The following is a 12,553-nucleotide window of genomic DNA, read 5'->3' as shown; positions in this document are numbered from 1 at the left end:
CCAGTAGCTGCTGGAAGCTGGAAGAATATTTAGGGGAAGTATTGTTATATGTTTATTTTATTATTATATTCTCAGCAACTGCTTTTGGCCTCTATCAGAGGAAAGATATTACAGAGGGCTCAGTTTGATCTGAGCTGATTTGGCTGTTCTTCTGTTCAGAGATGAGACATGGGAGAATCAAACCCATTCTGCTCTTATCAAAACATGAAGGTTTCTGAACACTAGATCAAAGCTGGAGATTATCTTTAGTTTCTGCCTGAGACACATTCAGACTTTGTTGATCACCTCTAAGTGACAAGGAATGCTGTTGTCTTGGGGTGGGCGTGTATTAGCCTTGGCTTGAATGGGTATTCTATCCACCTATGAACTGTACCTGCCAGGTTTCTGACCTCTTTCAACAGTGGCTTGATGGAGAAGGTGAAACCTGCTTTTCAGGATGCCATGAGATATTCTTTGTTAATGTTTACAGGGATGTTAGGAGTAACAGTTTTGTAGAGAAAAGGAAAGTAAAGCAGTGTCTCTACTCAACAGTGACATGCCCAAGAAAGCAAGGAGATGCGGAATCTGTTTCCTGTGACTTTCATGCCTACTGACCTCCTTTGGTTTCTAACAATAGAGATGCAGCTGTCCCTGCTAGAGAGATTAATTTTGGTCTTTCTACTCATTCAGCGAGCTATTTCTCGTGAAACTCATAGGAATCTAATATCTCTAAGACTTTTATCACTGTCAAATTCAGTTGCAATTGCTCAAGCAGCTGAAGAAGACAGACAGACACTAATTTCTTTGCTGAATTTCCTGAAAAACCATCTCTGATTTCTTTCCAGGATGTTGGTATTTGTGACTAAGGAAGTTGTAGCTAAAATGTAACTTCTGCTCCTACCCTAGAATTCCCTTTAATCACCACTAAGCCCTGCCAAGCCTTTAGGTGGCAAAACATAAAAGAAAAAAGGGTGAAAGACAGCATAAAGTAAACAAAAAGCAGAGGCTGGGTGTGTCTGATTAATGAAATGCCACCTCCAAAAAATCAAATGAGATGACAGAAAGGTGTAGGGTAGGGATAATGACCTAAAACTGTGAACAGGGTGGTGAGGATACAGATGCAAGACAGGCAGGCACAAGGGAGAAGACTCAGCCAGAAGTAAAGAGACACAGCAAAGAGGAAAAAGATGACAAACATAGAGACACACAAACACCAAAACAGTCTGGCAGAAAAACAGATACCTGTCACAGAGACACAGCAATTTTTCCGTTTATTGCCTTTTGAAAAACACCTCATTCTGAATGGCTTTTTTCTTTTCATTCTCATTGACATTTGGGAAAGATCCAAAGCACAGCACTGGCTAAAGCCCTCTTCCAATCTAAATCTTCAGCTTACAGACATTACTCTTTAGTCATATTAACCACTCCCCTGAGACATTTCCAACAAATTGTTGATATCTTTTAAGTCTTGCTGTCCACTGCCTTTCAGATTAGCCTTGCCCTTTCCTTTGCACTTAAGTTTAGCAAGTGTTACTAATAGGAATTTAACATTTACCAAAGAATTATTTTAACTGTGGGTCTAATAGCATTTGTATGGTGCTCTGTGCACCCAAGAGCCTTCCTATCGGTTCTATATGCTTAGTTTTGTCTAAGTTGTTTATAACATGAAGGAAAAATACAAGTTTATGAAAAAAAACGGTTCATAAGTGAGGTGTTCAAAGCCTTGAGAGCCAGTTCCATGAGGGACAGCAGTGCCTGGAGGGAACTTCTCCCCTTGTTTATATTAGCCACAATTTGCAGTCATTCATGTAATCAACTTCACATTCTGACCATTCAGTGAATACATCACTTGTGCTTGCTCTAAGTTATTTTCTCCTGTGTGCAAAAGAAATACTAATGGAAAAATGTATTAATTATCATTAACTGGCAAATTTTATGATTTTTTATAACACCATCAAAACTATTTGAAATTAGAGAGCTCTGTGCTTGCAGGCCACTGATTTATCTGGCCTGATAGCAACTATAAGTCATTGATAGCTTGAATGGAAACTACTGATGAGGATTTCAATCAGTAAAACCTCAATGACAGTTTGGCGGCAGTTAACATGCAGTATTTCAACAGAAACCCCAAAGGTTGCATTTGGTATAAGATCACTGTTAAAGCTGGCCTTTCTCATCTTATATGGCTTAAAAGGATCTGTCTTCCCATGTCACTGGATACAGCCCTAGCTAGCCCAAAGAGCAAATTCTCCACCAGCACTGGTTGAAGACGGCTGTCAGGGAGTAGGGACTATATTTGCACATGTGTCTCTGTAGGACACTTATGCACCCATTGTCCCTGCTCTTGAATAATGTTGTAAATATTGGCAGCTCTCAAGTCAACCTGTGCAAATTCCCTACTCCAGGCTCACACCTGTTGAAGTCTTTCTGTCCCTCAAATACCACAAGCTCCTTCATTTGTGTTTAAAGCTGTCTTGAGAACATTTCTATAGGTCTGGATGTGTACACTGCTTACATTCTGGTCCCACAACAAGTCTCATCATCTCTTCCCTGTATTTTATATCCCTATGAAAAATCTGTGTACACAAAAGGAACAAAATTAATCTACACCCTCACAGAGTCCTCCCTTACTATGCTGAGGGCAGCTCAACTCTGGAGCAAACCATGGTGCTCAGTTTAACTTGTGCCTTAAAATCTGATTGGACAGGTTGGTTTTCTGTACTTCTGATGCTTCATCCCCCTCAGGACTAGATCCCCAGCTCACAAACTCCCTTTCACTTCTACTTAAAACAGGCCCATGAGTCTGACCTGCTCTCCCTCCTTCCCCACAGAAATGCATGTGAATGGCTTACTAAGAGGACACATGCAAAGCACCTGGGCACGCAGAGAAATGAACCAGTTATTCAAGACCTGTCTTACTGCAGCAGTTAATTGCAAGACCGTTTCCACACTCACATATGTGGTATTTGATACTTGGCTCCTAGCCAAAAGGCAACTGGAATCACATGGTTAAATCCCCAGGAAATACTTTGAAGATGCTTCTCATATTCTAAATTTCAGAAAAAAAATTCTTTAAAAGAAAAAAAACACCTTTATAATAACACTTTGCACTTTCATAGCATCTTTCATCTGAGGCTATCAAAGCACTTTGGGATACAGATGCTAAGAAATCCATTACAAAAAATAGATATTCCTAAGTTGACTGTAGTCACTTGCCTTAATTTCCATTTCTTTACTGATACTCCCAGATGGTGTCTGCATAGATTGATGCAGTCAGTACTACAGGCAACTAGATAAACAAATCTACATACAAATATCCACTCTCCCACACAGCCACCCTTTCTTATGGTAAAATAAGTATTATTCTACAGTACTGTCCACTGTATTGAACTGAGGGAGGGAGGGAGGGAGGGAGGGAGGGAGGGAGGGAGGGAAAAAGGTGTACATACTGCAACACCATACACTGCTTTGCACTTTCATTCCACTCCATTTCATTAAACAGACATTCACTGTTTCTTAATTTTCTTTGAGCAGGTCCCCCTCTATATACCCAATATGAACAAACACACAGATTCCTTCTGGGTATGAACCAACAGCTGCAACTCTGAAAAATATCAGCTTCTTATATCATTAACTGAGTTTCCATGGTGCCCTGGGGCAGAGATATTGATGCTTGACAGCATTATCACTATAAAGTAACTTTACAACTCTATAATTTAACTCTGTGCTTCCAGTAATATTAAGAGCATTTGAAATTGTGGCTGTAAACCTTGACACTTTCACATAGACAGGGGAATTGAAAGAAGATTTTGTTTTCTTTCCTCAAAGACAGTCCAAAACATGGTACTGAGAAATAGCCAGATACTGGAGAGATGATGTGCACACGTCACTCTTAGGAAAATTTTCAGGATTAAGATTAATGCCACTTTTTGCAACACACAGAAGGGAGACAGCTTCTAGGAGCTTAGCAGAAGAAGGATGAAGATGTAGACCTTTGGAGGTCTTTTCCTGAGTATGTGCCCGATTTATTTGAAATCATCTTGGCAACAAGCTCTAACTCAAGTTCAAACATAAGCCACACTAGATAACCTCTGCAGAGCTCCCTCAGCTTTATCAGCACAGCCTTTCGTATGTCATTGGCTTTTGCTAGTAATGTTGTCTTTACTGGATGGGAATGAACCTGCAAGGGCCATAATCTGGCTCATGAGGACCTTCTTTTAAAGATATCACTAACAGAGCTAGGAGGATCAGGACACGCAGTTGCCGGAAAAAAAAAAATGTAAAAAAAGACCAAAATAATTAAGTGCACTTGCCCTAGAAGACTAGCAAGTCCATGAAGCTTTAAAAGTTATGGATGCTTTTACTGGAATTGTAGTTTGCATATATATATCTTTTCCCTGGGATAGGCGTTTACTGAGATCCAGGTACTCTTTAATCTGGATGTAAGTAAATGACTATTTTCTCCAGAGTATTTAATTTCTCAAGTTCCCAGTCAAGAAGCAGGCTGGTGCTATGTTTGAAGTTAAGAATAAGAGTGAACTCAGTGGTGCCAGCTGTGCCAAGAGTCCAAGATGTAAGGTCCTGTTACACACCCAAAGAGACTCTAGTCAATCTAAGCTTTTGTTCTGTGGCTGTAGCTGCATAAATACATTTTTAGTGTCCATAAACAGGCGACTTTAGCAGTGCAACTACACCCTGTTTAAGGGATGCAAAGCTTCCAATTTAACATATTCAGTGAAATGGCTAATATCAAGTCATATCTTTGATAGTTGGTTCAGCTGTAGTGTTTTAGAGCATTGAGATTATTTTGTAGGCAATTGTAATGTGAAAACACCTTGGGGTATGTCTTTTTCTTCTGTGTTTTTCACCCATGGCTTCCAAAATGTTATTTTGATTATTTTGTTTGTTTGTTTGTTTTACAAAAAAGTAAATTGTGTTGAGGACATTAAATCAAAGAAGTGAAGTGATGTGCTTAGAGAAGCCTTACGAAAGAAAACTGTTCCACCAGACTCTCAGTCCAAGGTTCCATTATCCTGCTTCACTCAGAAGTGATTTCAATGAGTAAAGCCATACACATAGATGACTAAATAGGATGAGGGCCTTCCCCACCTGGAGGAAGCTTAGAATTAAAATTACAGTACACAAAATAGTCACAGACACACTAGCAGTTTTGATGCCCACCACAATTCATCATCGTGATGATTCTCCCCTACAGCTACCAGGTTACAATCATACCAGTTCTTGCCTAGTCTCCATAATTTCTATTTTCCTACCTCATGGCTAGTCTTTGGAAGAGTAAAACCTTTTATGCTCTCTTATGGGCTGCCTGCTGTGCAGCAGGGATTCAGTTCAAACACTAAAAAATGAACCCAATAGATTTTAAAACAGTTGATGTGAGACTCCTTTACTGGCCACTCTCAGGTCAGGCTGTGACAGCTGTGATCAGCAGCTGTAGTGGAAAGCAATTCTGGTTGTGCTGTCAGAACAGCACTTAGAGTCCTACAGCTGGGGATTCATCCTTCCTCCCCCTCTTTTATCCTTTGTTCCCTGCCCAGCTATGAGGCTGGCATGTAACTAGACAGCTCAGCAGCTGAGCTGCTGGTGGTGAATGTTACAGAGCAGTTTGCATGCCTTGTGTCGTGAGCCTTGTAAATGCCTAGTAAAACACGGTATTTAATGGAAGCATATCAGCTCATTTTAAAGCTTCTTTAACTGGTGCTGAGTAAACTATATTGCTGTCCTTTTTAATCAGTTACCACCAAATGTGCACACGTGTGAAAAGGGTTTTACAAATTTCTCTGCCCACTTCCAGGCGACTAACTGACAAGCCTACAATCCTGTTATTATGCCTTCAAAACAGAGTCCAGTCACTGTTATCTACAGCACATGTTATCATAGGGTATTCTGCAGAGCCAGGCTTATAGAATATATCCCTAATGTTTCTCATACACCAGGTACATATCAGTTAGACACAGACCTACCAGACACACACATACCTCTGAAGGAAACTATAACAAAATGTTCAGTAAGTTACACCTGATGAAGTGCTTTGTTTGCAGGATGAAAATAGAAGAGACACTCGAGCAATAACCATTATTAGTGTAACGCTAACCGAGGCCTGAGACATTCATGCAATCATGTTAAATCCCTGTTAGAAGGTGCCAGAAATTCAACTCTCCATGGGATGCTATTATCCTATCATATATGTACGAAACATATACCCCCTGAGCAAACTCAAGAAGATCCTTTGCTTGTAGATGTGATTTAAATTGTGAAGGCTCAGGAGCAAATTTCTTTTTATAGGACGTAGCAGGTATAGTACTCTAAATTCTGAATCTTTGAGGTATTTAATTTAGGAGAATGCATTCAGTCATACTAACTGGAATAATTTGGAACAGATTTTTACTTTTAATGATACCTTCTGTTCCTCTTTTCTAAAAAAAAAAAAAATTCTTACTTTTCTTATTGAAAAAAGTTACTCTCTACACTAAAAATGTCAGAATTCATGTAACACTTACCAAACTAGAAGTCTGTCTCCCATTTTCATGCATCTAAGGTATCCATTTATCTCGATAATTACCAAGTATGTTTCAGTCACGCATGTCTGAAAAAATGTGTAATCTTACCAAATGTAGAAATATATCTGTTACAGGCTCACGTAGAGGTTTGGATAGATCATAGAGTTAGCATGTAAGCCCTGAGGAACATGAAGAGATTAAAAAAAAACCAAAACCCACAACAAAAAGCCCCAACTTAATCCATTTATACTATGTCATGAAAGGGGGTAGTACTATGATCTTATTTGCCATGAATGCAGTAAAGGAAAGAAACTGACAGGTAGAATTAAATGCCACCAGTGCAAAGAGAAGACACTTCAGAGGTTTTTTTCAGTTTTCTCACTTGTCAACAGGAACAACATTAGGCTAAATTAATGTTCTTGTAGAACCTTGAGATCCTCATATGTTTTCGTGTCTACCTGGAGACAGTATGGCTAGTTTCTGAACGTGGGGTGTGATCTCATTTGTAGTCTCTGTTCAAGGCCATGGATTCCCTAAACTTGAGGCTGAGTCTCAGCCCATTGTTCTTAATCCAACACTAGAAGCTATAAACATTCCTAGCCTCCCTGATTCTTTTTCTATTAAAAATAAAACAAAACCCTCACAACCCAATACATCACAGTGGGATGAACAAAATCCTAAGAAATACATCTTCGAAGGTAGGTTTCCTGAATCAGTTCACAGTTTTGGGGCTTACTGTATTTTCTTCATTTATTTGCTTGACTTGCTGCCTGCATGTAGCTAGACAGTTAATAGAAGCACACCTGTCCTTGGAGGCCAATATGAATTGACTGTCTGTGTCTTTGGTTCAGGTCCATTAAAAAATCTGAGCATTAATTAATCACCGGCTTGCAGATAGCTTGGAAGAGCTGTTTAGGCGAAATTGGAACGTTCTGCAATTGTTTTACTTTTGGTCACAGGCACTTCAGTGATATAAAACTTCTCCCCTCCGAGACAGGATGTGCATAAATCCAGCCACTCCTGTGTTAGAGCAGACCAGCCTAGAGACTGCTTCAGGCAGCTCCATTTCTTTCTCTAACTAGGAAACTGCACACATGAGAAAGAGCTGTCATAAGCAGCACTCTTGATAGAATCCCTCAGCTGAAAAGGAAATAATAAAACCTACTAGGGCAAAATGCCAGTGGAGTGTACTACATGGGCAAAGAGCCTTCCCAACTTGCTGTCTGCTAGGCCAGTCAAAACCAGTTTTTTCACTCAGCTAGGTGAAACCGTAACTGTAGAAATCAAGCTACTGCTTGAACTTTCCATAAATCACCAAGGAGGAACTCTGTGATCTGGGGTCTGTTTTCTGTTCTCTAGCTGCTGATGGTCACAATTAATAAATTGAGAATGATGCAGCTCTGTCCACAGAAGTCAAGCCAAGCAAATAGATAGAGCTGTTAGACCCCACACCCGAAATGTGAAGCACAACCCAAATATCTTTAGGGAAATGGAAACTAAATCAGGATGATCTAAAAGTCATGAAGAAAAACATATTCAAGGGAATCAAGAATCAAAAATACCAATGTTGGAATATAAATACCTAAACCTAACAGTAAAGACAATTTTTTCCTCAGTTGCAAGATATACTACATATAAGTACAGTGCAATGCATGTTACTGGACAAAAAAGAGCTTGTATTCCAAATGCTCAAGACTGATAAGTCACCTTAATATATTCACCTTCCTCCAAAATTTCTCTTTAAATGCAGAAGTCAAACCAGAAACCCCAAATGACTAAGAATGACTTTCTCTGCACCTTATTTCTTGCTCTTATTCCCACATAGTGCACATATGCATGGATGGTGAAGAATTAGGTCTCATATGAAAATTTCCTCCTTGCCACCCTAAAGCTGTAAACCTTCCCGAACTTCTATAATGTAATGGAGAGGTAAATAGGCAGTCACAGCTAATCTTTCTCCCACTGCGTTTTTTCTAAACCGGTGGAAATCTCAAAAGCTACCAAGATAGAATGATGAAATGAAACAACACACCCAAGCTTGAAGCACAGGTACTGGTTATTTGATTGGCCATGGTGACAAAAAGAAAAGGAAAACATAAAACCAGATCACAAGACCAGTCAGAACAATTCTATAAATTGTTGATATGTTGAGATAGCAAGGTGGATGTGTGTATTCTGTGTATAGAATTTCTCAGAATTCTATAATTCTAGGTTGGAAAGGACCTACTGGATCATCGAGTCCAACCGTTCCTATCAATCCCTAAACCATGCTCCTCAGCACCTCATCCACCCGTCCTTTAAACACCTCCAGGGAAGGTGAATCAATCGCCTCCCTGGGCAGCCTGTTCCAGTGCCCAATGACCCTTTCCATGAAAATTTTTTTCTTGATGTCCAGTCTGAACATCCCCTGGAGGAGCTTGAGGCCATTCCCTCTTGTCCTGTCCCTTGTCACCTGAGAGAAGAGACCAGCTCCCTCCTCTCCACAACCTCCTTTCAGGTAGTTGTAGAGATACTCTTGGGTATAAATGAGACATTTCTTTGTCAACTGGTATTAAAGACCTGGCCCTGAGGCAGCCGCAGAACCTAATGGATCCTTTAGAAGCTTTTGACTGCAGTTTAAAGACAGAGAAGATATTTTAAGTTAGTACCAAGGATACGCTTTCAACTTGCTATTAAAACAATAGTACAAACACAAGGATAATGAGAGGTAAGAAGAGAAATGAAGAAAGAAATGGAAGACCGTGGAAGGGAATGGATCACAGACTCTCCAGGACTAGTTTCTGTAATAAGTGTGTGAGACAATCTCCTACAAGAGGGAAATGGTTTATTTGATCTAATATGCCTTTCTCTTCTTGAATTTCCACAGTATGGAGAATCAATACAAGGGAAATTAAAGCATCAGGAGCAGACTCACATTTCCACTTGTGTGTTCCTATTTCAGCAAACTCTTATTGAGATAGAAGTATTTACCTTAAGTGCCCAGTTCATGCGTGCTCAAGACGAGGAAGACTTTCAAAAGGATACATGCTTCTTCAGTGTAGGGGACAGTAGAAGTAGGTCCACCCAATATGTAGCTGTAGAATGAGACTTCCAGAGTGTAGCAGTAGGATGTATCATTTAAGAGCCCACCAAGAAAACGCCGCCCTGTCCCTGCTTTCACAGCATCTCTGTTGAATGATGTACTGGACTGCAGGAGGAAGAACACAAAGACATGAGTGAGTGGAACAAGGGAAAGACTGGGATGCAGTCTGTTAAAATTCACATTGCCAAGTCTCATTTACACTATATGAGACTGCATTATTTTTTGAGCATGGCCTGGAGAGACCATGAATGGAAACATAGATTTGGCACATAGACTAAAAATAATGCCTTGCAGACTTCCACAAAATGACTCTCAGCTCGCTAGTAACATCACGTTTTCTCCTCCTCTTTTGGGTAGTACAAAGAAAGCCTGTTATATGCATGAGTTGAAAGTGAACTTTCCAGACCCTCTATTCTCAAAAGTTAAGCTGAAATGTTATTTGAATATTGGTTTCCTTCCCTCTACTGCATTCCCCTATAACGTAGACATTCTCCTCCCGCTTTACCCTGGACTCTTCTAAGCAAAATAGAAATACAGTGGCATTTACGTTTTGGTGAAACTTTCTCACCTAAGACATTTGACTGGTTCTTAAATTAGGTCATACAAATTTCCACTTCACGATTTAAATGTTAACTGGGTGTTGCTCACAGGGTGGAAAAATATACTGCTCTATTTTATAGCATTAGCAGGACAGTATAAAAGGCAATATTTTGTGCTATTACTGAAGATCGTGCTTTAAGAACCCTACGGCTTTATGATTATTCATTTGAGGGGGGAGAGGAGGACTCCAAGTATTTCCATAAATGAGTTTCAGCTCTCCTTTGAAGGCCTGACATCTGGAGACTAAAGGGGAGCTCATCTTCAGGTTGATTGAAGTCTCAGAGCTTGTTCCTACCAGCTAGACAGAAAAATGGATTCTGATTTAATTTCGGTTATCAGACTCTATTCACAAACCTCATAACTATAATGCTGAGTCAATCTGGGCTCAGCACAAGCTAGTGTCCACCACAATAAAATAAAAGAAAAAAAGTGCTTAGTAGTTCTGACTTGAATATGTTGCATAAAAGGCCTTGATATCTCCTGCTTTAAGAATTCTACATTGCCAGTGAAACATAAAGGAATTTTAACGTAGATTGCTGTTCAGTCATCGTGCCCACGGTAAATGCTCTGTGCTATTCAGGGTCCTTCTTTTGAGCCTTAAGGCTAGTACCTTTTCTTGCTAACATAATGTTAATATTTATCGAGTCCACCTCCTATCAAAACAGGGAAAATAAGAAATGTTGAACTTCTCTAGACTGAGAAAATCACACTAATACTGAAATGAGCAACAATTCTTAATGAATAGTGTGCACCAGAAGATATATAGAATGGAAGTGCCTGTGGGTTTATTAATATTCTGAATGTTTTGAAGTCTCTCTCATGTTATAAAAAGGAAGTCTTTCCAGGTTAATTAGAATAAGATGAAATTATGTTTCTTATTAGCCTTATATATAGGAGTTTCCAAATGCAACTTGTTGTCTTTGTGCTAGCATAATATTTAGCTTTGTGGTAAACTGTACACAGAATGTATTTTGCTATGTATGTATCATATAATTTCCTCCAAATTATATAGCTGAAACCTTGAGGATATTCTGAATATCCATGGAACAGGGAGGTAAGGTGCTCATAAGGACTGATGGGGAAATTATTGGTTTGATACATGGAATAAAATTCTTAAAGATGTCTACAAGAAGGAATGTTCTCCAGCTTCCTCCTACAAAACTCTTCAAAAGACCACCAAGACCCTGAAACTGAGGAAAGCTTTGTCTTCAGTTAGATTTCAGAAAAATAAAGGAATATGATCTCTGGGGATTGCTTCCTAGGTCAAGTAAGCATTTATTTCAATGGACAGTGCTTCATGTTCAAATGACTGCCTGTGATGGAACTTTTAATGCACAAAAGCGTCAGCTGATGAATATGGGTGTATGGAGGTAGCTCAAAGGAGATGTCAACAGATGTGTCAGAATATAGTGTTGTGGTTTGTGAACAGAAGCATCACTCACAAGGGAAAAGACCTAGTTCTGTGGCTGTATTTGGCACAGTGAAAATAACAAAAATGTTGGAGAAGTGATTCAGGGCAGAGATTGGTGACAGAAGTACTCCAGTCATTAGGAGATTCAGTTACTGACATGGAGTATCTAATGAAGATTATGGAATCTCATCATCTATGTTTAAGAACAAATTGGACAAGTATCTGCTGAGTATAGTTCATGTGTTTGGGATACAGTTTGGACTTCAGGTCTTTTTTCATCTCTATTTCCCATTATTTCAGTCAGGTTAGAGAAAGGTTATGAGTTGACTTCCTCAAAGGAGATTCTTGAGATAGAACTTCCACAGTGTTTTCATCACAGTTCTTGGTATGGTAAAGGAGGACCATGCAAAAAAAAATTTGCTGATGACACACTGTGGAATGAATCAACATTATGGAGAAGGCTCTGAATATCATAAGAAAAGCAGTGGGATGACTTCGAGGACCAGAGTGATAGTCAGATGAAACTCAGCTACAGAAGTGCCAGGTCATGTACTCAGGGCCTAATAAAACACAATCTCTTCTATAAGCTGAAATCTCATCTGCTGGAAATAGATGAAGAGAGAGTCTGATCTATTACTTCACTGAAGTGATTTTTGCTTCCTGGCAGAAAATAGCTGAGAAGTTGGATCTAGTTATTGGCAAAATTATACTTGCCATAAATCAGAAGTGAAGCATAAGTAGTTTAAATAATTCAAATGTTTTGTAAATAGCCAAAAAGGAAAATAAAATGTGGATTTTTCTAGAGTGTGAACTTTTATAATGCTATTTTGTGGGGTTTGGGGGATTAGGGGGGGGGGATATTGGTTTTTCTTTTTGTAATAGAAGGGTTCTAGTTTCACCTGTGCAAAAGGACTTGAAATGGCAATGCTGTTAATAACATCACCCGTTCATTTCTTTGCCAGG

General features: G+C 39.4%; 1 protein-coding gene across 2 annotated transcripts in view; it reads right to left on the bottom strand.

The window, feature by feature from the left end:
* LOC104060194 (AGBL carboxypeptidase 4) overlaps positions 1–12,553 on the bottom strand; it is a 954,436-nt gene that overhangs the window by 80,350 nt on the left and 861,533 nt on the right. For both annotated transcript variants that reach the window (XM_054073734.1, XM_054073733.1), the window contains exon 11: positions 9,522–9,684. In XM_054073734.1, the coding sequence (XP_053929709.1) occupies positions 9,522–9,684 (163 nt within the window). The remainder of the gene's footprint in view (positions 1–9,521; positions 9,685–12,553) is intronic.

The sequence above is a fragment of the Cuculus canorus genome, chromosome 8 (assembly GCF_017976375.1).
Source record: "Cuculus canorus isolate bCucCan1 chromosome 8, bCucCan1.pri, whole genome shotgun sequence".
In the NCBI taxonomy this organism is placed as follows: domain Eukaryota; kingdom Metazoa; phylum Chordata; class Aves; order Cuculiformes; family Cuculidae; genus Cuculus; species Cuculus canorus.
The sequence above is the reverse complement of the archived record's forward strand: the minus strand, read 5'-3'. Positions and strand labels throughout refer to the sequence as shown.